This window comes from Nycticebus coucang, chromosome 14 (genome assembly GCF_027406575.1).
Source record: "Nycticebus coucang isolate mNycCou1 chromosome 14, mNycCou1.pri, whole genome shotgun sequence".
In the NCBI taxonomy this organism is placed as follows: Eukaryota; Metazoa; Chordata; class Mammalia; order Primates; family Lorisidae; genus Nycticebus; species Nycticebus coucang.
The window spans coordinates 30,195,181-30,221,106 of NC_069793.1; the positions used below are offsets into that span (position 1 = coordinate 30,195,181).

A 25,926-nucleotide genomic window follows, 5' to 3' on the forward strand; every position below is an offset into this window, starting at 1 on the left:
AAAATGAAAATAATTCCTTTGCTTCAATGGAAACTAAATTCCACAATTTTGGGAAAGCCTTTCCCAGCTGTCAGGACCAGAGCTCACCTTTCCCTTCTCTGCCAGCTTGTCCCTTGCTCTGCATCACCCACTTGTCACACACGCACTCTGAGACCAGCACCATCTGTGAACGCGTAACGTATTCCTGCCGTAGGAGCTGTCTGGGAGTCCAACTGGTTGTTCCATCATTAGCATCGCTGGGACCAAACAGACTCAGAAAAAAAAGCCAAGAGTTTTGAATTTCAAATTACACTTGATGCCCCCGAGACTTGTTTATTTTTGTGTTTTTGGCAAAACTCTACTTCCTGTTTCTAAGAAAGTGGACTCAAAGAAAGAAGGGATTTTGTTTGGCTGTTCAAACCTCAAGTGGTGCTTCCTTTACAGCTTAGGAGAGAAGTGTCATTGCTTGGGAGCTGGATTCAAATCCTGATTCTGCCACCTGGGAAAGCTATATCATGATTCTGAACATCAGTATGTAATAATAGTACCAAACTCACAACCATGCAGGTAAAGTGCATATCTCATACAGAGTAAACACTAAATAAATATCAGCCATTATTGTGACCTGTCACTCATTGGCCCCAGGGAGCTGCCTTACCCAATTGAGGTGTAACTATTAGATCCAGAAAGGACAGCCTTCCCTGCAACTGGCTAAGCGTGTGCAGGGATCCAGACTCTGTGGCTTTCATCTCCATTCCCCTCCCTCCTCTACAATATCCACCTGAGAGGACTCCATGTTCTCCTGAGCTTCCCAAGCCATCCCCCAGGAGGACTAGGGCAGCCATTTCTAAATAGTTTCCTTAGATTATAAATATTTTAATGAATTCTGGAATAGATTCAAACTTATTTTCATAAATTCCTGGAACTTTCTATTTAGAACAACCTCAGAGATGAGCTAATCCAACCTGTCCATTTACAAGTTAAGAAACTAAGGCAAAAGAGTTTTAAAATTTTGCTACGGACCCATGGCTACTTACTGGCAGAGAAATGACTGGAACCCAGGTGTCCTGTTTCCCTGAAGTCCCCTGATATTGATCACACCACAATGTAATATGCTGGTTATTTGGCTGTTTCCCCCCATAAAGTATGAGCTCCAATTTAGAACCCCTGTTTGTTCATAAGGAAGCTGAAGCTTACAGAAGTTAAGTCACTTGCCCAAGGCCACCCAGATCATAAATGAAGGCGTAGGAATTAGAATTGGGGTTGTTTAGCCTGTTGGGCAGTACAAGAGATTTGAAGATGCTGCCTTCCTAAAGAACAAATGGGCAGCAATGGAGATAGAATGGTAGAGCAGAACTGCAAGTTCGGTGAACTCTCACTCTGACCCACTATGTGAACTTGGATCAGTCTCTTGAACTTGTCTTCAGTCTGTCTGTTGCAAAATGGCATCTTGATCACCACCAGTACGTAGTTGAAAGTTGCTGAATAAGTAAAGTCCTTTCTTCTTGCACCATGAAGCCTCATCCTTCACTTTCTTGTTTTCCCTCTCATAGGAAGTCTTGGTAGAGAGTCCAAAATGGGGCCAGAATCCTGTGTATCCTCATTCAGGTGAGACGTGTCCTCGGGTCAAACTTAAGAGATGACCTCTGTTTTCACAGCTTCAGCAGGGATCACCGACTCTATCTAGTGTGAATACACTGTTTGTTTTACTTCTTCTTCTTGTGTTTGCCATTGGAAAAGTCCATTAGTGCTGAATGACATGACTAAACAGTAAAGGAGAGAACAGTTGATGTGTTAGTAACTCTTAGGTAAATACCATTTGTTATTGTCACTGCTGAAGCTTTCAGAGAGGTGGCACCATTCCTGATCCTGGACTGTCTTCTCACTGGCTCTGTCTTTCAGCAACCTGGAAAGACAGGTTTGGAGAGGGAAGGAGCTGAAAGGGATTGGTGAGCGAGAGGAAGGAAGGGTATGAGAAAGGAACGGGGACTCTGAAAGAGACACAGAGAGCAAGAGAGAGAAGGGCGGGCAGGCACCTACATGTGCACGCACACATGCATAGCACACCTACACACGAGGGAGCACAGGAAAGAAGACAAAGAGCCAATGATTAATGGGATCCGAGGAACACTCTCCGTGTGCCTTCCTCAGAAGTGCTGGGACTTTGGCATCCATGATTTCTTAGCAGCTCTGACAGGGTCCTTCTGATTCCACATCTGCTCTCCCGCCAGCATCTAGGATGTGAACGTTTTCCTCCCTGACTTGGCTGTAACTGGGAGGGGAAATGATGCTGGCTGGATTTGAAGAATAAGCACAAGAAGATTACGTGACATTGCCATGGAGAGCAGGAGGAAGGAGGAGCTTCCCTGAAGCTGTCTCTGTGTTGGAGGAGAAGAATTCGGCACTTATGGGAGGTCCATGGCTTAGAAGGTTTTCAAATGAGAAGGCTGAAAAATTGTCTTCCCCTTCTAGCTAAGAGCCTGGGTGACCATGGGTCTGTGCATTAAGCTCTTGTGACAAGATTTTGTACCAAATGATGTCCCAGCTCTAAGCATCTCTGGTACTATGACTTTAAGGCAGAACAGACACCAGATCCTATCTAAATCTTAGAATCAAGCTAAGGGTGGTCAGGTATCATGCTAATGTAGGGTAAAATGATTTGAAGACACCGTGTTAACTAGTTATCACCACATTCCCATGCTAGACACTCTGAATACCTCTCCTGAGGTCCTCATGAATTCAAAAACAAACTCTTTTCTTTATTTAATGCTTAATTCTTTTCATAATGCTTTCAAAGAGCGACAACAGAGCATTGTGATTAAGAACGGCACTCTGGATTCAGCCAAGCAGAAGTTCAAATCTCAGCTCCGCCACATACTAGCAGAGTGAGCTCAGTTAAGATTCCTTGCCTGAGCCTCAGTTTCTTCGTCTGCAAAATAAAAATGACAGTAGACCCTGCCTTTGGAGATTAGAGTGAGGATTAACAAAAACAAAACCACAAAAAACCCAAAGTGCTAAGCACAAGATCTACATGTATAAACCTTCCATAAATTCTAGAATGATCAGGTGCTTGAATCTGTTTGCTTGATTCCCATAGCACCACTAGGAAGGAGGGATGTGTCTCCATGTGGCCACGTATAGAAACATACACTAAGGGGTGAAGTTAAGTGACATGTTCATGGTCCTCAACCAGTTAGAGCTGAGGTCAGGACCAGAAAGAAAACCGTCATTACCACTCTGAAGTCTCTTAAAGCTGAGATGTTTGAGAGCCTGAACTCTGAGGGAGGGAATGGGAAGAGAAAAGAGAAGACGGCCGGGGATTTGATCTTGGGTAACACATGCAGTGAGAGGGATGGGAGGAGTAAAGACTGAAGGATGAGTACTCAGGGAGGCAGAAGAGCAAGAACACAAGGGAAAAGATAAAAAAGCACACGGGGTAGAGGGGTCACCAGTGTCAAAAAGCCTGACTTCAAAAGAAAGGCCTAAAACGTTGAAACTAAGAAGGGCTTTCATTTGTTAACTCAACAAATATTAATGGAGCTGGGCTCATGTGTTAGCCTCATCCCAGCTCAGGGAACACTTGGTGACCATGGAAGGCCAGGCTCTTGCTCTCCTACAGCTTATATTCTAGCAGGGAGAATGAATGCTATACAATTAAACAAGTGAATTAAAAATATAGTTTCAGATCCCTTAAGTTCTGAGAAGATAAAATGTAGGTGGTATAATAGGAAGTGACCAAGGGTAGGTGGGCAGCTGAAATGAGTGTGATTAGGAAAGGTGACTTTTTGAAGTGAGACCCAAGTGACTTGGAAAGATCCAGCCGCATGAAGGTGAAAAGAAGACACGTTGTAGATTAGGTGGAGAGAACAGCTGCAGCAAATTCTCTGAGGCAGGAATGACCTTGACTATGACCTTCAAGAGGCCATTGTTTAGGGACCTGATAGGATCAGGGGCGAGATTAGGATGGAGGAGAATTAACTTACAAGGAAAGAGAGAACCTAAGGGTGGAAACCTTATGCAAGAAGTTGCTCTTGAAAAGAAGGAGGAAAATGGTATTACTGCTATTTTATAGCAGAAGTGGGCAGTAGCAGCTGTTCTTACTGGGGATCTTTCACGTCCCTTCCCCTTTTGATGCTCTCCTTTCAATGCCAATACTCTCAACCAGAAAGCCATATCCTTGGACCATTCACATTAATGACTGTATGGTATTTGTGGGGTTTAGAGATAAGAACAATCAGATCCTCCCACTCCAAGTCTCTACCGACAGCATCAAACTTGTTCGTACTTGTGGACACTGTCATCATTCCAGCAAACACAGAGATATTTGCTTTGGATCTATATTTTTTGCTATTGTTGTTCTCTACAATTCAGGGTCATCTTTGGCCTGTCAGGCTCCTTGGATCTTATTTCACTGTTGGTGAGTTTTTCTCACTATCCTCTCCACCCCTACCCCACCCTCCTAGACCAGATTTTAAAGCAGCGTTATGCAGTAGAATTTTCTCTGATGATGCGAATGTTCTATATCTGCACTGTCCAATAGAGTAACCATGAGCTATTCAGCACCTGAAAAATGGATAGTGTGATTAAGAAACTGAAATGTTAATTTATATTAATTGTAACTAATTTTAATTTAAATAGTCGCATGGCACTAATGCCTATAGTTTTGGATAGATAGTTCCAGTAAGTTAAAACTCAGAAGGGTTCATAGTTCCCAAAGAATCACTTTGCAACTCTTTTGTAATTACTGAAAAATGCATCAATGCAAATAAAAAATGCCTGGGTCAGTAAGTGAAGGAATTTCTTCTTAAAGAGAAAAGAAAAAGAAATATATTCAACTAAGTTTGATGGGCAGAAATATTATCATCACAGATATGATGGCCCATGAAAATACTGCCCAAACATAAAAATACTGCCTATTCTAAGTCTTAGAAGTCATCTCTAAATACTGTTATCTCTAAGAGTATTCTAAAAGGTGCTAGTCTCATGAGATCTTCTTTGATATAAAAAGTCCATTGCCAAGAAGGCTTGGGAAATTGGGAACACTTTCCCCCTACCTTGTGGATTCACGATGCAAATCCTCACATAGACTCTGAGAAGTCCTATAAAACATTGTTCAACTTAGTATAATATTTGTCCAGCATACTCAACCCTAGAAATGTGTGTGTTAACATTAGCATTTTGAAGAACTAGAGAAATATTGGGATTAAAACAAAAGGGACCTGGGTAAAGAATATCAGATCTATCACTTATTACTAGCTATATGACCTTGAGAAAGGCATTTAACCTTTTTAACCTTGATTTGCATCATACAAAAATTGGGTTTCATGTCTATATGTCACAGGCTTGCATGAAGATTAAGTATAATAATGTATCTGAAGAACATATCACAGTTTCTGGGACTAAATGAATCTTTCCCAAATAGCTGTTACTATTTTCATCATTCTTTATGAAATTATCTGACCGACAGGGACTTTCTGGGCCCAGGGAGAAATGTATTATGAAATAGCAGAGGCCCCTTACCACCTGGAGACATTTTGAAGTATTGTATTGAAAACCTGGATGTGAGAGTCATCTTCTCAACCTCTGTTTGCTCATCTGTACCTAGGAATGTGTCCCTAGACTTGAATGCCTTCCTACAATCTGTTCTCAACACCATATCCAGAAGACTCCTTTTAAACTAGAAGTGAGAGCATGTCACTCCTCTGTGGCTCCCAATATCATGCAAAGCAAAAACAAGGGCCTTCATAATGGTCTCTCTGCTAAGCCCAGCTTTGCTTGGCATCTTAAAGAATAAAACATAGATTTCCAGGCTGGTGTCTATCCACAGTTTTTATTAGTGTTTTCTGGGACCCATCAAACAAAACCCCCATATTTTGAAAAATATAATTCTTTCATAAAACAGAAATACTCAGTTGAATTTATGACAGCTTAAAGAGAAAGGTTTCTGATTTTTGTTTTTTAAAAAGTAGTGGTTGTAGAATTGTTTCCCACAAATTTTCAATCCAGAAGCCGGATGGGAAGAAAATCAGTAATTACACAGATAGCTACAGAAAGATGAATTCCAATTTAGTTCAACTTGTAAAGGTCTGTACATTTCAGAAGTTTATAAGACACAGTCTCAATACAATCGTTTTAAATGCTCTCTTATTCCAGAAATTGAATCCTGAGAAGCAGCACTGAGAATAACTTGGCTCTGATACTGTGATTGCTGTAAAGGTCTTTCATTCAAACCGTAGGTATCCACCCAGTAAGTCTCTATCAAGATCTAGTATCTCCTACATAATTAGGTAAGCTCCTTGGATAGGTGGCTCTATGCTGTGCACAGAGTAGGCACTCCACAAATGCTTCTTTTAACTATGGAATGATAATTGACTTCCCCCTTACGGTTTTACCTTTTTCTATGCTTTATACATTTGAAAAACAATGCACTTGCAAAACTAAAATCTAACATGTGTTACCCTATCAAAAGTTCCTGCAGTATTTTTCAAAAAGAAAAAAATAATAATAAAAACCAATCCCCAAATACTTAGAACTTAGAACTGCTTTACACTTAAATAGCAATTTACATCATATAAACACATTCATAATCTTCATGGGTTAAAACAGCTCAGAGGTTCATTACTGGCTTCTTGTACCAGATAAGTCTCACAGTCTGTTTTGGTTTTATTTCAGCACAGGTAGGAAAGCAAAACCAAGAGTCTCACAGTAAAATGCTCATAGTAGATACTATGTCCTTGAAGTTTGGGCCATTGTACGCTCCTTCCGATGAAGAAATGATCCGTGTCCCAGCTATAGGTGCAGCCTCCCAATCAGCAGGGTTTTCCAGAAGATATTCATTCATTCATTCAACACATATTTATTGTTCGCCCATCTCATGATAGGTAATGAAGATACAATAGTGACAGGGCTTACAGTCTAGCAAGGCTAGACTTTGAGGAATGACCAGTGTATTCAAAAGGAAACTCACAGCTTAGGTCTGCCCTACCCAGATGGCACATTAGGAAACTGTAGGCTATGTCTCTGGAAGCCAGGGGCCTTTACTCAAGTTTTATCAAGTCGACTATCTGTCTGGAAGTCCTAACAATATCTTCCCTGCCTCAGGTTCCCATGAAAACCTGCTAATGAGAGTGAGCCCGAGCGTTAAGCTCAAACCTCAGAGAGGTTCAGGGAGACCATGTTTAGTGACCATGTGCACATCCAGGACAAGCGAGCTTCCTAAGTGAAAAGCTGGGTGCCCTCAAAAGAAAGGAGGGAGGCTTATCTGTAGGACTTTGCTCTCCCTTTCAACACAGGTGGGAAGAACTCGGTTCACACCCAAAGTTGGCACAGCTCGATTACCTTGAGTTCTCCAAGTCACGAATAGCACATAGAAAATGCATCAAACTCAAGCCAAGACAATAGAGAGATATGCTGAGAACTTAATACTCCAGCCTTTTTAAATAGCCACCCGATGCCAAGAAACCGTCACTTTCAGCAAACAACACAATCCGCTAATTATCTGCAGAGCTGCTCTACTTGGGACTCCCAGATTCACTGACTTCTGAGCAAGGACTGCTCTTCACCAGAAAGGGTGCAGAAAGAGCCAAAGCCAAGCTAGGGGAATGTGAGAAGCGTACAGGTTTGAGAAAGGATGTGCTCAGAGAAGGATCCAGCCATCTTAGACGACGAACAGGAAACATCAGGCATGGAACAGCAGAGAGAACTGGCAGATGCCCCTGATGTCACACGATTCAGACACACCCAGACACACTGATACTCACATGTGACACCAATTCAAATATCTGGATGTTTAATTCATGACGTGTGCTGAACAGTCATATGCTGGAAGGCCCCATAGTTCTTCGGCCTTGCTTGGAAGGTAATGTGTGTCTTTGCTACAGAAACGTCTGAGTTGCATAGTCAGCCTCTTTGCTGTTCTTTGTTATTTTTATCAGTGCCCTCAGTGACTGTGACTTGACAATGCCAAGGAAAGCCTTTGTGGAGACAAGTAAGCCAAGGGGAAATAAAAATGGACCTGGTTGTACCTTCCCAAGGTCATTCATAGTGCTCCAAGGTCACTACCCAGAATGGATCTCAGTATAATCATCACATATTCTTAACTTCTTATTTCCAGCCTTCTACATACATTACAGATGCTTTGCAACCTTTAAATATGAGTTGCTCACCTCTGCTGGGTAGACAGTAGGGGAGGGTGCTCTATTAGCTCGTGAAGAGAACTCCCTCCTATTATTACATGTTTTTATCCACATATTGTTGTGTGAGAAACCGAGGCAGGTTGAGGGAGGAAGGAAGGACATGAGAAAGCCAAAAAGAAAAGCTGCAAAAGGGATCTATATGTCAAACCCGTCTTCAAAGTGTCTGCAGGCTCACGCTCCTCCCAGATTACAGGGCCCAGTGGGAAGTCTCCAGGTACCCCAGAACAATCCATTAATGGAAAAACCTTCCATTAGCGCCTTGGTGACAACAGTTCCTGAGTAGGGTTTGTGGTCTTTTTTTCTTTTCTCTTTCTTTGTTTTTTAACATTCCTCTGAATGCAAATCTAGGCAATAAACCATTCACTTGGGATGAGTTCACATGGGACAGGTAAAAGATGATTCAAAAGAGAAAACATTATAAGGGTCAACATCTGCAAAGGGTGTTTTTTTCCTGGATATCTCTCTCTCTGTCTCTGTCTCTCTCTTTGTCTCCTCTCTCTCTCTCTCTCACTCACACACACATTCCTATTTCAGCATTTCCCTGTGCGATATAATTTTAACTCTGCCTGTAATTCCAGAGAAAATGTCTTCTATTATATTAATAATTCTTGCCACTTTATTATGTTTTATTGATCTGACTTTGGCTCTCATCTGGGGTTTTCAAAAGAGGTTCCTCCACAGATTTCAACCCACTGTCCCTGACTCTTCAAAAAATAAGAATAGGTTGCCTTTGACATCTTGCTTTTGCTTGTTTGCTAAAAAGACCTTATGTTTCTTTTGTTGTTGTTCTGAGAATAAAGCATCATCTTCCTCTTGAATGGTTAACTTGATTGTTCTCCATAAAGGGCAATTTTCCCCCCCAGGGGACACTTGGTGATGTCTGGGGACATTTTTGGTTGCCACAGCTGGGGAGTGCTTCTGGTATCTCGCGGGTAGAGGATACTGCTAAACATCTCACCATACACAAGATGCCCCTCACCACAAAGAAGGATCCTGCCAAAAATGTCACCTGTGCTGACTGAGAAACCCTGGACTGTAGAGATACAAGAGCAAATAATCATCAGTCGTGTTCATACCACCACCTCCTTTTCCCCACTTATTTATAAGCAGTTGGAATAAAAATGATCAAGCCTGGGCCCTCCCTCAGATAACTACAAGTGAGCAGACATGGCAACTGAAGTTTTTCCACCAACCATCCGCTGCAGAGGGAGGAGACAATTATCCCTGAATGAGTGTGAAGGCCCCCCCACAATTCATTCTTCTTGTTGATTTACACGTTCCGATTATGCAGTGATTACAGCCCACCCTGGATTTTGAAATTCCCCATCCTCTGTTCACTGGATCCTAAAGGTCAGGTTAAAATTCCCAACCTCCTTCCAGTTTATTCCATCAATCTCAAATCCTGGAGTTCAACCTGGCAACTGTGTCCACCTCTCTTAACAAGGCCGTGTGGAGGCTTCTGTGAGGAGGACACGTCACCTATTTCCTAAATCATTTTGCATACAAAAACCTTTAATGCCCTCTGCTTTTTTTTTTTTCTTTTTCCTTTTCTCTTAGCAAGAAGTACAAGACTCCAAACCCTGTTAATCTTGCAGTGGAAAAGAACTTCACAATAGAGGAGAAAACAAATCACAACCACATACAGTGTCGTAATTCACAGAAAACTGTGTACGTTTGTTCCCCATACAGAACATACTTCAAAGTAACAAAATAATTTTTTAGCAACTGTAGTGTTCTTCTTCCCATTAGAAGTAGTTTCTCTTTCCCCCTCATGGTACAAAATATCAGAGAAAAGTAGTCTTCGAAATATTTACGTCCAGGAGTTCTCTGTTATTTGGTGTGGGTTTGGTTTGTGTTCAAAGGCTTGGCAGCTTCAGTTTTCATTTTCCCTCCATCCTCGAGCGTTCTTCCCAAATTTATATACCAGTCTTCGTCCATCCACACGTTCCAGAATTTCTCTTTTGTAGTAATATCTGTAACATAAGGACACTGCATAAGGTGGCCAGTCAGACCAAGACTTTGGGGTAAATAGCTGGTCTTGCGGACTTAGCATTTTCAAAGATGGGAAACTCCTCACCTCATTGCTCGGCTGAGTTTTTCATAGGTCATGCTGCTGTTGTTTTTCTTCTTTCCCCATAACTGAGCCACAGCCTCTGATTTCAAGAATCTGAAGATACCCTCAGATCGGTCTTCCCACTTTATTAACCCCGGGTTCTTGTCTGGATTCAAGAGGATGTCTCGGATGAATTCCCATAGGTGAGTTCCTCTCGGATCTGACAAACAGCAGAAAAGGGGGCTTAGTAAGGGCCCAAGTCACAGCAAAGAAAGGGCAGTGGGAACGTTGAGCTGCTTCATCTTCCTTCAAGCAGGAGCTGCTCAACTCAAGGGAAGACAGATCTCAGGATCACCAAACTTTGGACAGATAAAAGGCATTTGAGAATGAACTAATACCAGTTTTGAATTGTACATCTCGGGAAACAGGTGCAGAGATTTTAAGTGACTTGACCAGCATCGTACTGCTAATTAGAGGCAAAACCAAAACTAAGGAATACATCTTAGATTTTCTAAGCCAGGTGGAATTTATTCTAATTTCTATTCACAAATTGCTTGGAATTCATTTCAACTTGTTACTTTTCCCGGAGAACAAGTTTCAGTGACTCTTTTCTAGTACCTGAACTAAGTAAACTGCCTCAACCCAGCAAGTGTGTTTCAGCCAAATGCAAATTAATAAGGCTCTAGAATATTAACTATAAGAACATATGGGGCTTATGAAGGGGGTGGTCACACAGGGATTGGGGAGCTCTATTTGAAAGTGAAGTATAATGAGATGAGCACCCAAATTCAGTTTTACTCCCACTGGATTTCTGTTGTTTCCTGCCTTACCCCCAGCATTCAAGGGGTGGCATTGATTCCATTTTGTGGGCAGAACTGGAATAGCAGGTGGTGAAGACATTCCACGTCCCTAACATTTCTAGATGGCACCATCTTGACTTCTTCCTATGCTCTTCCCCAGTTCCATGTCTCTGATATTTTGTGTATATTCATGAGAGTTTATTACTGGGGGATCCAACTCCCAAAGAGCAGTGTTGAATCTTATAGAATCGTGAGACTCAACAGCCATTCCTTGGAACAATAACACCACAAAGGTAGATAGAATGACAGATGTCAGCTGTTTCTTCCTGCTTCACTCAGCTTCCTACTTCCTACTTCCCACCCCCACCCCCCACCCCTGGGATAGAGAGAAATTGCTAACTCCATGCCTGCAAGGAAGTTTTTATTCACTGGGTGTCTCCGTTCTAGAATAAATTTGACAGAATGAGGAGGGAATTCCAAGTGAGGCTGGCTGTGCCTTCAGAAATAGCTGCAGAGGGCAGCTGGCGAGGGACAGCCCTGTTTTCTCACTCTACCCAGTCCAAGGTGTAGAAATGCAGGCAGCAGGCAGAGACAAGATTTGCCTAAAATCCAGTGGCCTCCAGTTATGCCCAATAGAACCAAGAGGGCCCAGAGCCAACTTACTGTGCTTTTTGATGTGGCACTTTGCAGGGTGGTCTTGCTCCTTTTTCATATCGGGCGACTCTGCTAAGGAGAAAAATGAGACCCATTTATAATTTACCGATTTCCCACTTGCTTTCATACATCCACTCATTTAACCAATATGAGCACCTACTGTATGCCTGGCACTGTTTGAGTATGTGGTAGTGAACGAAGCAAAACAGAGCAGATAAATGTCATGGTGGACAGAGTATGGAGGTGGGAATAATTCACAATTTAATACAAGGTAGTCACAGAAGATCTCTGATAAAGCAGCCTGAAAGATGTGAGGGAGACAGCCTTGCAGACAGCTTGTGTAACAGCCTTCTATGCATGGGGATAGTCAATGCAACGTCCCTGAGTTTGATATGTGTGTTTGATATCTGTGTGATTATGAGCAAGAAGGGCTGAGGTTCTGATCATTTATCCCTTGGGGACTTTTTAAGGACTTCACTCCAAGAGAGTTGGGAAAAAGAGATGGGAAGCCATTAAAAACCTTATATCATTGGAAGGGTTTCTTTTGTTTTCTTTCATAATATAAAAATGCAAACATTTATAACAAAGAAAGGTAGCTTTTAAGCCAGAGGACTTCCCTTTTTGGCATGCAAAATTATATTTTGATCAGCCTGACAAAGGGACCATTGAGTGGTCTGAGCTCAGCACAGAAGGCCACAGTTATATGGACTATGGAAACACAGATTAGTTTAACAAATGACTCATTATGGTAACCCTTGCAACTATCACCAAAGAGGAGATGACGGAGGCAAATCTGTAAAATACAAATTCCTCTTTAAAAGAAAACTAAATGACTTAGTAGTGTGTGTGTACGTCTCAGAGGGCATTTTGGGTGTTGGGAGCACCAAGGCAGATCTTATCCACAAAATCCTACAACTAAATCCAATCAATTTTAATACAAAGTAGTCCCTAAACCCAGGCCAGTCCTTTTAAGAAAGTAAAACAGGTCTCTTGGCGTGCATTCCTCAGGGCTCTTAACCCAGGGTTCACTGACCCATGTGTGGCCTTCAAGGTTATTCTGAAGTGACTGACACTGTACGCAGAGGAAGAAAGTCCACAGTATTCCTCTGATTGTTACCAGTGATCTATTATCCAAAAGGTTTATGAACCACTGGCCTTCATCTTCTAATTAAACTGGTTAAGAGGAATAGCTACTCTACTGAGTGCTTACTATGGAGGATTTGGGAGACAGAAAGGTCAAAAGGCTTGTCTACAGTCACACACACACACACAGAGCCTGAAATCAGAGCTAGGATATGAACACAGTCTAAAGCAACAAGCTTTACCTATAACCACAATCACGTTTCCAAAGATAGTGGTCTGCACGCAGCCTCCATTGGCACATAACAGATTTCACTCAAATCTGTCCTGCCAAGAGTCAGGTTCACTTCTACTGTATACTGCTTTTGTTAGGGGGAAAAAAAATAATAATCATATCCCGATGATTCTGTGTTTCCCACTGGGCATGCACCCATTCACTTATCTGATCATCCAGTTAGCCAGGACTCAATGCTCCCAGCAATTTCTCCAAAACCCAAGACAGGTTGGAAGCCTGGGGTTTAACAGGATCTTAGTAGAAGAGAAACCTCATTCTGGTGAAGAATTTCACTCTTGGCACTGTCACCAGGAGGGCCTGCACCTGACTTGGGTTTCCCTGAAATCAGGAAGGACACATACACAGAAAGAGCCAGAAGACTTCACTCTCCCTCCCTAGAGGTGGCAGGGCCAGGTTGCAACATCCCATCAGGATGTGACAATATTGCGACAGCTCTGGCACCCACCCAGGTTTCCAAGTGATACATCACTCTGACAGGGCCACGTTGTTCTACAGACAAAGAGTGGCATTTACCCAGCAGGCCACAAGCAAAGCTCACTTTCAAATGGCATTCAAGAGGGGACGCAGAGCCATTATTTCAGAGCCAAGGCTAAGTTCAGAAAAACCCAAGTGTCTCTTGGTATACTGTCCTGGATCATTATTTGTGGGTCCCACAGCAATCTAGAATTAATTTCTTTGGAGTTTAGACACCTTTGCAAATAAGATGAAAACCTTGGACTCCCCCCTTGGAAAAAATGCACATATATGCACGCTCATGAAATTTTTTCAACAATTTCAGGAGTCTGTAGCCCACTTGGGATTCCATAGAGTCTATGTTAAAATCCCCCAGACTAGATAAACCATGAGGAAATTTTTCTCTTGGAAATGTCAGCCATTTACCAAGCTAGACCTCCATCCAGCTTAGGAAAGATTTTTTTTTTTAAAGTTCCCAAATAAATATCTTTCCATCATTATATGTAAAAATCAGCAGCCAAAGCCAAAAGAAAAGTCTAATTTCTTCTGGCCCCCTCTGCCTGTTGCAGTGTGCATGAGGCAAGCTGTGGAATGGCTGACCTGCCTTAGTGCTAAAATCTTTTGATCTATAGCCTCACTTTAATAGATGGCCTTCCCTTCCCTTCCTCCCCCAGCCCCAGAATAAAAGTTAGGACCTTTGAAGTTAGCCATGTGGTTAAGTGATTCATTCTTAGAAAATAATGGCTTGCTCTGGGGAAGCTGTCCGGCTGGGCTTTCTCTTGCTCCACTCCCAGGCACTCCAGGCCAAGGCCTGTCCGGTCCAGACAAGAGGCAGCAACAAGCCACAAGTTTATGATGCAAGTGCAAGAGCATGATTTCAGCTAAGCTGCTTCGCAAGAAGCAAAGATTTGAATCATTTGCATATGATTCAGCCGTGAGCCATTTCTTTACGGGATATCCAAATTTCAGTGTTCTAATAGACCGTGCCACCCTAGCTTTAGGCTCAACAAGTCAGTGGATAAACACATCAAGCCCAAGCTGGCACATCAGGCCGGAGGACTGTCAAGCAAAACAGGACACTGGCAGTGGCCATTTTATGAAATGGGCAGATGGCAGAGAAACCCCAACAAATCCTGCTTCCCCACCTGCCTTTATCACAGAGGGCATCAGTTTACGCTGAGCCTCGCCTTAGCCCGGCTTGTCACTTGTATTAAAATAGAAAGATATTTCACTGCCCTCAATTTTATGGGAGCTTGAAATATAAAGACTCAGGCAAACGCCAGGGGTATTTGGGGGAGGTGAGTGGGTCCAATCCCATCTGGTAGGGACTATAAACGATTCTGAAAGGAACTAACCCATTCAAGTTTGTAATGAACTACACTACTGGAGGGTTATTACTCCCAAAGAACTCACCACCCCTTAATGCTGAATTGATTCTGTTAGATAATAATTCTGACAGAGAGCCTGGGCTGTTTATCTCATTTGCCAGTCCAGGTTTCAGTCACAAGACAGGAACGAGCAGCTGGAGGGAATAGGATCCAGGAGGCTAAAAGAGAGCAGATTCCTGAGCCCATCTTAGGAAGGACTGTGCAGAAACACAACAGGTGGTCTCAGGGGAGAGTAAGTTCCCTGCTACTGCAAATGTGAACGTAGAAATGAGCCCCTAAAAGTCTCTATTGATTCTGAAATTCTAGAAGGTGTAAGATACAGAAAAGAAAAGGATGCCTAGCTGTCGGGGAAGTAGAGTAGTGATGATGACTTTTAGATTTCCCAGGTGCCTAGAAGACCTCACGACCCCTGAGGCTCAGGAAGTGGCTGGTGCAGCTTTATTCTTAACTGGAGTCTCTTGCCATAAGTCCAAGACCCAACCAAAAGAACACAGGAGGCGACACCTTTAAGAAGTCTGAGATGACATTTGAGGGAGACTCAGGTGGTTTCCTCAGCCCTGAAACCCTAGGTCTTTACTAGGCGACATCAGTAGCCATGGAAATCTCACCCTGATCAGTTCAGTTCCCCCCAGAGTGGCAAATACACTGCAGAGCTTTTCCAGTGTTTGGTCTATTTCCTAATTTCAACAAATACTTCGAGTGACACATATGCTAAGAGCTATTGCAAGATTTGGGAGCCGAGAGCTGAGTTGGCCTCCGTTCTTAACCTCAATTCCAGAAGCATTTACACTGGCTCCCAGCCATCTTATTCAAGGGGCTTGACCCAAACACAACCTCAAACCCAATGTTTTCATTATCTCAGTTCTCAAAAATACACACTCAACCAAAGCCAAAAAAAAAAAAAAGTTGGACTCTTTCTTTCAAAAAGATTGGATTAAATGTCCGAGTTCTGAAGTTGCCCCCAAATTCAATTCCTCTCTAGGCTCCATTGCACAGACCCTGAAGAGAGAGATCCTGAAGTTTGCACCTGAGTCAAGACAAAACACAAAACCATCTCTTCAACTACAGAAATTTCCTCACTGTACCTATCTGGGAGGGGAGTGGTAATCTAGAAGCTGCCTCCCAGGTTCCCAACACAGCAACCCTCTCACTCAGGGTAACCTTGATTAACAGTCACAGAGGGCCCCCAGCTGCCTCCAGTCCTAACCAGATGAAACTGATGTTAATGTAATTCATAAAGTACAGATACTCTGACTGATTAGAGAGCACTGATGAGGCATGTCAGTTAGACCTAAAACCTGACAAAACAGTGTGATTTCAAGGCTTCCAGAAAGTTTCAAAGACTGCCCCCTCCAACCCAGAAACCATCACCACAGGTTCACAGACCCTCTGGATTTCTCCGTTAGACAATCTTCTCTAAAGCCAAATGTAGTTTGTTGAATATGGCCTTCTCCCTCATAAGCATACCAAAGTAGGAATAATTTTATTAGATACATCCCAAAGCAAGTTTGTGTCAAAAGCAAGGACAGCCTAAACAACTTTGGTTGAGTGACTGTTTTCACGAGAGACAAACCCTTTGGCCAGAGAAATCCTTACTGGTCATCTTTGATGTATAAATATTGGCTCAAAAGCAGACTCCATTATGGTAACACTACCCTGTTCTCAGCCTTTAAATGAGAAAGACTCCAGCAAAGCATAAGCGTTAGACATTAGTAAAGCTCATCAGTTCTCTGGAAGCACCTGTATTAGGCACACCCAGCCTCAGATGTCAGGACAACTTACCCACAGAAAGGTGACTGGTGGTTGTCATGGAGATCTGGGCCCTGCAGAAAGTTTTGCTGTCCAACAAATCTGCAACAATGGAAAGATAAAGGGTATTTAGAGCCCCTTCCCTTACATTATAACACTGGGGCTGTTGGATAACAGAATAAGAATGTAAAAGGGCCGTAAGAGGTGGGGAGTTAGTTACCTACTGTGCTACCATAGTTGGTGTCATATAAATAGTTCTCATCTTTCCAGGTGTTCATGATGGAAGGGTCTACAAAAAATAAAAAATGGTTACTGGTCAGCAGTTATTTTCTCCAGACGGAAGAGTCCGCCATGTCAAACTCACTGCTCATCAAAGAAGTGTGGGGGATGAGAAGTGGTCCCCAGAGAGAAGGGGTATGATTCTGCCTTAGCCGCATTGCTTCATAATGTTTTTCTAAATCTTTGAAAATGTTTTAATTATTTGTTAACTAAAACATAACCAACATACTGCACAAATGGTGGTCATTTTATATATTTGGTTTAGTTAAAAAGTAAATGTGCAAACACAGACAAATTTTGAAATACACAATCAGACTTCATAATAATATTACCCCATTTTTCTTCCAGTGTCCTGGTGTAAGTGGACTTTGTCATGGTCCAATCTATATGTTCCACATCTGCTGTATTTTTAGGGAAGCAAGAGAAATTGCCACAGTGGGATCCACCAATGCTTTGTTTTTGGGAAATTTTCCCAGTCTTGCTTGGATTTGTTTTACATTCTACTACATGCTCACCAGAATATGTTTACCCTGGAGTGGGAGAGGGGAAACCTTATAAGGGATAAGTTTATTGAAATTCATAACAAATAATAAATCCACATCTTTTCCTATTAATATCTTCCTGAGAGAATTAAAGATGTTTCTCTCAGAAAAGATCTAGTCGCCTTATCACAGTTTCTTTCTTGCTGAAATCCAGAGTCTCCCCTTCAAGTTGGGGGGCAGCTCTCTTCCTCCTGGGTTTTTCCAATTTGCTTAAGGGGTGGCATAAACTTCTCAAAATAAAACCAAGGAGAAAGGGAGAAAAGCACAACCGAATCAAACGAACAATGTTGCCTCGTGGTGGAAAGAGCTCAGTCTGAATGCTGGGTAAGCATATCTCACTTCCACTGACTCTTCAGATTTCAGATTCAAAGGAAATTCCCCTCCACCTCCCCAAATGAAGCTCACCTCCTACACAACCCCCAGATCTGGGCTGGCCTCCAACAAAAACATTTTTTTTTTCTCAGCTAGCCAAGAGCTCCACTAAGATGTCTCACCTTGTCCCCACCAGAAACTTCCTGCTTTCTCCTTGCCACAGACCTAGGCTACCCTCAGTTCCCCTCCTGCCCAGATTATGAATTTCAGGGCCGGGTGGTAAGCCACTGGCCGAGTTTCATTTTGTTTTTATAGCATAAATGGTATAAAGCCTGACTCACTGGCTAAGTCCTCCTGTTTACGACATAGGGATTTAGCTGGTATTTTAACTAATAGCTACGTGTTTGGACACCCCAAGCCCAATCTCTTGGAGTTACACCCTCGCTCCTTGTTGGGTCACCTTGTACACCTGTTGTTGTCTCTGAAAACAAACTCAACCAAAGAGGTTTGGGGGTGTTGGCCCCTCTAGAGCCTCTTCTCTCCTCCTCCCAGGGTGGACCTTCTTCTCCACCCTTCAGCTCAACTTTTCTGAACTGGCAACACAAGAATGTCTGGATGGTCAAGGAGGAATTATCAAGTTGTTTGGGACCTCTCCAATGTCACCCTCACTCCTCCGGTGGGGCTATCTCTCAGGTCAAGCAAGGGAGGAGAGCCATCCTCTTGGCCAAGTCCTGGATCTGTCTCTGGGGCAAGGGCAGGCCTGTAAAGCACAGAGCATCCGGGTGGCCCATCCCCTGGTCTCTGAAGAGAAGGGCAGGGCTAGGACAGCCTAATTAACATCTTTAGCAGCTATTGCTTTTTTCTTTAATAATGGTGGACCAGCCCCCCTATAAAAGAGTAAATAACTGCATGGGCCAGTCTTGGCCCCCACGTGACTCACAAATCACCCCCAGGTCAAGCTCTGTCCTTGGTGACTGGCACACATCCTCAGGGAGGCCTGCGGCACACAGTCTGCCTAGTGTGGACATAGGGAGTGACCCAAGAACAGAGGCTGCTACATGGTTTTATGACAGTCTGTGGACTTTGGGGGACAATTTTCAGGAGAGAGATTTGGCACAGAGGAGGGGGAACAAAGATGAACGTAGATACGACGGGAATGTAGACTCTGTCCAGAGCCCAGGATAGTATCTTTATACAAAAACATAGTCAAGGAAGGGGTTGGGTTCCGCAGCTGCCTTTGGACATCTCTACAGAAGCCCCTAAAACTGCATTAACTACAGTACCAAGTCAGCACTCTCCTCCCACCGGTGAAACACACTCCCATCAAGAGAGGGGGGAAGAGGGCGGCGCCTGTGGCTCAGTGAGCAGGGCGCCGGCCCCATATACCGAGGGTGGCGGGTTCAAACCCAGCCCCGGCCAAACTGCAACCAAAAAATAGCCGGGCGTTGTGGCGGGCGCCTGTAGTCCCAGCTACTCGGGAGGCTGAGGCAGGAGAATCGCCTAAGCCCAGGAGTTGGAGGTTGCTGTGAGCTGTGTGAGGCCACGGCACTCTACCGAGGGCCATAAAGTGAGACCCTGTCTCTACAAAAAAAAAAAAAAAAGAGAGGGGGGAAGAACAGACATTGAATCTTCCTCTTCTTTTGCATTTCCAAACTTGGCCAAGTCCAGCCTCCTGACTCTTTGTGGTAAGGAGTCCCACCTTAGGTCCCACACTTTCCTATCAACTGGTCTGGAGTCTCAATGATGCCCTGGCAGTGGCAGAAAGAAGAAAAGTATGGGCACAAGGGAGGCTCGCCATCAGTCTAAAACTCAGGAACAGTTGGCAGGCACTGATCCCAAGGGCAAGACATGTGGCTCATGGTAGGTGGCCCATTGGAGACAGCCAGGGAAGAGGCCTCCTTGGGCTTCCTGACAAAACCTGCTCCCACGTTCTCTCTCACCCTCTCTCCCAATTGTTCTCCCCAGTGCTGGGCTAGCCAAGTTGGCTCCCTTCGTGCACTACTGCTCACCGGTTTGTTCGGTCTTGACAATGACATTGTGTGTGGACTGGAACAGGTCACTGCTGCACTGGCCTGTGAAGGACAGAGTGTGAAGGTCAGAGAGGGCCCTGATGGAGCCAGAACTTGCTTCTTCAGTAAGGACAGAGCTTGCTTCCCTGAAGAATTTCTGCCCACTGCCCACCTATGTTCACTCATGGGAGGGGGCTCCCTCTCAGCTTCTACAAACTCAAGCCTGCAGTCCCTGGCCCCAGATAATCAGCAGTCGAGGGCACCAACTTCAGTGCAATTATTTGGCATTGTCTAGGAAGGCATCCAGTATGGTGCAAACACAACTTCAGAAGTCAGAACTTTTAGAAGGCCAGCTTTTCAACTCCTAGCTGTGAAGCACTTCACCTTTCTGGACCTCAGTTTTCTCATCTGTAAATTTCGGGATTAAACTAGATGTAGTCACTAGACTATGGTGCTTCCCCCTACTGAGATATGATCTGAAACGAAAATGAAAATATAGGGAAAACCATTTTAACTAGCTCATTTTTTTCTTTTCGCTTAAATTTTATCAAATCCCTCTTGATCAGATCTGATCTATGCGATACGTCTGGCTAAAATGTGGTGATTCTTTCCTTATGTATGCCTTCGCACACATATGAGCAGTGCAGACCACATACTCTTGTGTTTGCTTTTTGACTCCTCTTGAATTGTATCCCCTACAAAGTACATGCTGTCTGGGAAGTATCCAGCCATTGTTAATACTATTTTTCAGTGTGTGGCTGGATACTTTCCAGACAGCCCTCATATATACATACAAATGAATGTTTTTCCTGCCCAGGCAGATAATGAGTATCTTCAGGAACATAGATCATGCCTCTAACCTCTCTGACTTTTGATCTTTCCATCTGTAAAATGGGTACAATATTTACCATAAGGGCATTAAGTGAATCAATTTGCTTCCAGTGCCTAGTATAAGTAAATACACAATAAGTATAAGTGATAAAATGTCTACAGAAGGGCAAACAACTAACCACAGGTGAGAAACCTGGCTGGCCATGAGGCCCTCAGAGGCAACAGCAGCACAGGGTGAGATCAAACGAGTCAGTCATGGAAGGTCCAAAGATGGACAGTCAAAGACGGCCACAGCACCTGCCAGGCCTCCCACTTCAGGCTTCCATCAGGGCAAAGCTTTAAAGGAGTGGATTTAATTGGAGGTAGGGAGGTGAATGTTTTTAATTCTTCAAGTGTAAGTGTGCTCTTTCTGAAGAATCCTGGGAGTTATTTATAGAGCCTTGTTTGGTTCGGTTCTAGTAAAAGAAAAATGAGCCACCACTGCTCTGGGGTGGGTGGGAAGAGGGAGTGCCAGAGAGCTGATGAGGTCATCCCAGTGGCTGCTGCAGCCACCGGCTCTACAGCCCCAGTCAGGATCTTCTTCAGGGTTGATGGAAACTGCCAGAATCCGACTCTGGTTCACAGGCCTGGAGATTGTGCTTCCCAAACCCCAGTTAACTGCCCAAAGACAGGCTCTATTTACTCTTTCCAATGAGGACGGGACAGCTCACCATTTTGGGGGGCACCATATTGTCACTTTCCAAAATGCCCACAGTTCTCAGAGACATAAATTTTTTATAGCCACAGTCAGGGGAACCTTACACCAGTGTCAAAGATATTCTGTAGGCTGTCTGCCCTACAGGGTCTTCCAAGTCAGTATGGAATGTGTGCGTGTGTGAATAACCCATCACCCACGGGCAGCATCTGGAATGGTGGTCTTTTGGAAGGCTGGGGAGAGACTTCTGGGGAGTTAGGGAAGCAGCAATTCCAGAAATCATTGCAGAAACTTCCCACAGCACACATGTCCAAACCATTTGTTCTCTTTTTTTGAGTCTGCTGTAATATTATGAGCCTTCTCCGCTCCCAAAACACAGAAATAAACCCAATTTCATTTATCTTCTCACCACTCTTGGGCCCGCATTTAAGAACCTAGGTCTACCAGGGTTTCCTTTCTTTTTTTCTTTTAAGTAGCCATGATGATCTTTAATAAGCAAGTGACTGAGAATTAAACTACTGAACCCTTGTCTGCAAAGGAAGGAAGACAGAAGATTTTCTAAGATTAGGTAAATATTCTGTGAATACCCAGCCAGTTCTTGTCTTCTTGAAGATTAATATCGCCATAAAGAGAGAATTAAATTACATCAGCATTTATAAGGGATTAGACACACCTTGTATGCTAGACTTCCATCCTGTCCTCTCATCTCCCTTGTACTTCCCTGTCTTGGGACATGGTAATTTAGAGGGGAGACCCCCCACACACCCTTTTGTCATCCCTGCCAAGGAATCCTGCCGGTTGCAGAGTCCCGGCTCCTCCTGCTGGCTTCCAGCAGGAGGAGAGAGAGATAGTCACCGTTCCACTTGAGATGCTGCAAGTTACTGTAGAGGAGCTGGCCTGCCGTGCCCGCAGCCCGGGTGAACTCCTGCAGACTCATGCTACACAGGTGCTCGCCGTTGATGTCGAACTCCTGGAAGGGGATGCAGCTGGCGTCCAGCTGGTTGGTGTCCAGGAGGTGCTGGAGCCACTCCCACACCTGGTACTTGGTCCAGTACTGAGGGTGGATTTCATGCCACTGGCCTCCAAAAAACCCACTGGAAACTGCAAAACAGGAGGTGGTCCCATGAGTGACCCCTGATTGTTCCTGGGTATTGTATCAGACATGGGGGCACACTGCAGGCTGCAGGGTGTTCTCGTGGACAAAGTGTAGGCATCCATGTGGGGGCTGGAGTGGAAATGTGGTTCTTTCCCCAACCGTGGCAGAAGGACCAATAATTTAGCCTGTGTGCATCTTCAGGCCCTTCATAGGCACGAGATTTCCTCCCAGGCATTGGAAGGGGACAAGAGCTCTGAAGTGCTCGGAGCTCATTCCCTACCTCCCCCGAGAGGTACCATGGAAACGAAAGCATTGCCATAATTGTAGCAACTAACTTGTGGTGCCCCCCCAAAATGCAGGGCTTCCCTCTCTTCCTCTTCTCTCTCTCTGCCACCACCCCCCATTTTATCTCTTACAAGCACACATACACACCCAAATTCAGACCGTTTTCACCCAAAATTAAGGCCTGAAATTAAGATTCCTTTCTTTATGATGCCCTTGCTCCTCCCCAAAGGGGTCCAGATTATTCATCTAACAGACATTCCCCTGCCCCGGCCTGGTTATTTAGCTACTACAATGTCACCTCCCCACTCGGTGACCTTCAGTAGCTCCCTATTTTCCACTGAAATTAGGCATAAAACTTCCAAGCCGGGGATAGAGGCTCTTCACTATTCTTCAAGTGACCCATGACTTTTGTCTTTTTTTCTAGGCTGTCCTTTCAGCTCGGCTCATATTCTGCCCCTCACTCTTCCTGAATTCCAGCCTCTCTCTCCAACTCTGATGACCCTGTAAAGCCGTCACTCATTCCCCCAACTGACTGTGGGGCTCCCTGTCCCCTGTATCTCTGGGAGACATTCCTGGAGATGTTCTGCTTCTGTTTACAGGTCTCTCAGCCCCGCCTTACTCTCCTTTGTAAATTGTATGCTCAAAGTCCCTGGCTCTGTCTCACCCATTGTTGTATCCCCTATAAAAACCCCCTCAGAGATCTCACCACTTTGTAATGCGATTTGTAGCTGCTGAAGAAGAAATAACATAGGAATCTGGAGGAGATGTATGGTGGGGAAGTAATGTTCATTCAAGTCAATAAATATCAGCGAGACCATTATGTGCTACCCCTCTGTGTAAGTGACTAGGACTCTCTTAAAAGAACATTCTGTAGTCCTGGGGGGATAGAGAGGAATGAATGTGACAGGGCTCATAGATCTTACAGTTCCCTTGAAAACAGAGGTCAAGTGTAGGGGCTTTCTTCCAGGAAAGGTGGAGACGAGGGGCAGATGCTGCTGCCTCCCAGCAAGCTGGAGCGGGGAAATCCTACTGCGTGTGACACACAGGTGTTCCCACACACTCCGGGAAGGGCCAGGAGAGGAAAAGGTAGTGTAAGGAAACTATTCCTAACTTTTTCTTCAAGGTCATACTAGATCAGTACTTCTCAAACTTTAATGTGATAGTGAACCACCAGGGACGACTGTTCAAGTGCAGATTCTGACTCAGGAGGTTCGTGGAGAGGCCTGAGTTTCTCCATTCCTAGCAGGCATCTGCACACCGCTGCCGCTGATCTGTTGAGTGACAAGGCATTATAGGGCCCAGAAAGCTTTGATTCCGGCAAATGTGGGGGCCTGGCCTTCAACACCCTGGAGGAGAGGCTGGAAGGGCAATGTTTCCAGCTCAGTCCCACTGTTTCTCACCTGTTTAGAATATAGCCACTGCCTCCAGACCTCAGAAGTGCTAAGACCAAGAAGTCAAGTTCATTTGGGGCAGAAAGGTGATCACCATTGGTTATACCTGCCAATGAGGTAGGAGGGTAAGGTTCACCCCCACCCATGAGGTGTACCTCACTCCCCATACCTCATGAGCAAACAAAAGCAGCCCTCAACCCTCACTTGGGCCCTAAAGAGGAATCCTTGGGGTTGGGTGGGGGGGGAAGGATTGGAAAAAATCTAGTCCAAAAGCTGAATTATATAGAAACACAAATACACAAACACACAGAGCTTGGACCAGATGCTGCCATTTCTCCCAAGTCTTTGGTGTCTCACTAATACAGCTGTTTAGGATGGAACATATTTTTGTGGTCCCCCCAAATGTTGGATCTCTTGTCTTGTCTTTTCCCAAGACAATTGCGTTGCCGTGACAGTACAGCTCTGAGTTTGGTTACAAGTGGCAACAACTTTCAATAACTCAACAATAGGTCTCAAATAATCTCTTCTGCAAACTTAATATGATGTGTGACAGTTCCTGATATTACATCCTGTTCACACTTGGGAGAATTTGAGACTTTTGCCTAAAGTTGATCGAGGAGACTCTTAGCAAGCAGAAAACCCACCAGCTTCCTCAAGTCTTAGGGGAAACACTGAAAATCCTGAGTTCACATTTTCTGTCATTTAACCGACTCCTTTTCTCCTTCAATCTTGTTCAACAGCTGGGCCTTCTTCGGGGCCTCTGGAACTTAGTGAATAAAAGCAGCACCTAAATTCTACTCCCTGCTAGGCACATTCTCCCAGGTTTTTCTGAAACAAACAGGAGGAATGCTGCCTTCATCAAGGGTCCAGGGGCCCGGGGATGCCTCAGACTTCTTCCTCTGTTTGGAATCCTCCTTCTGAGTCCCTATAGGGGGTCTGAGGCACACAGCAGGAAAGGCAACTGCCCCAAAATGGGAGCATTGTGGGGGGACAAGAGATGGAATAAGGGAAGGTCACCTGTCCCACTTCCAAACACGTTTGACTGGGATTCCAAAATAAAAGAGGTGGAACTGTGCGTGGATCAGTGCTTCCTGGAGAGTATAATCCTCCCGTGACCCTCCCACTGCTGCTTCTCAGACTCTGATCACCATCAGGCATTTCCACGTTGCAAGGCAAGCAAGAGCAGCAGCGTCTCTGGCAGGAAGACTGGCAGGAAGCGTGGAGTGGGATAAGGCCCAGAGCTCCTGAAACCCACCCGCTGCCTTTGGATGCATGGCGGTCTACCTGCACTGGACGTCTTCACAAGGGGGTGTGAGGCCCCTGATTCACCAGCAACTTAATTCAGTTCAGCTTTAAAGTAAGTCATAGGCTTGATCACCAGACCCTGCATAAGCCCAGCTGTCAGATCCCTCCTCTTCTAATACCCTGTTTCCCCGAAAATAAGACATCCTCTGAAAATAAGACCTACTTACAGGAAAGATAAGACGTCCCCTGAATATAAGACCTAGTGCATCTTTGGGAGCACACCTTAAAATAAGAAACAGGGTAGCAAGTGGGAGATTAAAGCCCTACAGGAAAACACCTCTTCTCTCAACAAATATCTTCTCCCTTGCAAAGGGAGGCCACTGGAAGATGACATAGAAAAGTTAGGACTCTATATCCACCTCCTCCCTAACCTCCATGCACACACACAGTCCTCTCTCTCCTATCCCAGAAAAACATTGTTGAAAGCTTCAACAAAGGCTGGTTGTGGTGAATGCCTATAATCCTAGCATTCTGGGAGGCCAAGGCAGGAGGCTCCTCTACTCAAAATAGAAAAATTAGCTGGGCACTTGTGCCTG

At 44.4% G+C, this 25,926-nt stretch overlaps 1 protein-coding gene across 5 annotated transcripts in view; it reads right to left on the reverse strand.

The window, feature by feature from the left end:
- Positions 1-5,793: 5,793 nt before the first annotated feature.
- EHF (ETS homologous factor) overlaps positions 5,794-25,926 on the reverse strand; it is a 41,025-nt gene continuing 20,892 nt past the window's right edge. For 3 of the 5 annotated variants that reach the window (XM_053561658.1, XM_053561657.1, XM_053561659.1), the window contains exons 3-9: positions 22,169-22,414; positions 19,789-19,851; positions 16,867-16,935; positions 16,680-16,748; positions 11,691-11,753; positions 10,252-10,447; positions 5,794-10,147 (exon numbers count right to left, since the gene is read on the reverse strand). In XM_053561658.1, coding sequence (XP_053417633.1) covers positions 10,048-10,147; positions 10,252-10,447; positions 11,691-11,753; positions 16,680-16,748; positions 16,867-16,935; positions 19,789-19,851; positions 22,169-22,414 — 806 coding nt within the window. In that variant the 3' untranslated portion in view covers positions 5,794-10,047. The remainder of the gene's footprint in view (positions 10,148-10,251; positions 10,448-11,690; positions 11,754-16,679; positions 16,749-16,866; positions 16,936-19,788; positions 19,852-22,168; positions 22,415-25,926) is intronic. The other 2 variants (XM_053561661.1, XM_053561662.1) reach the window with 2 other exon arrangements.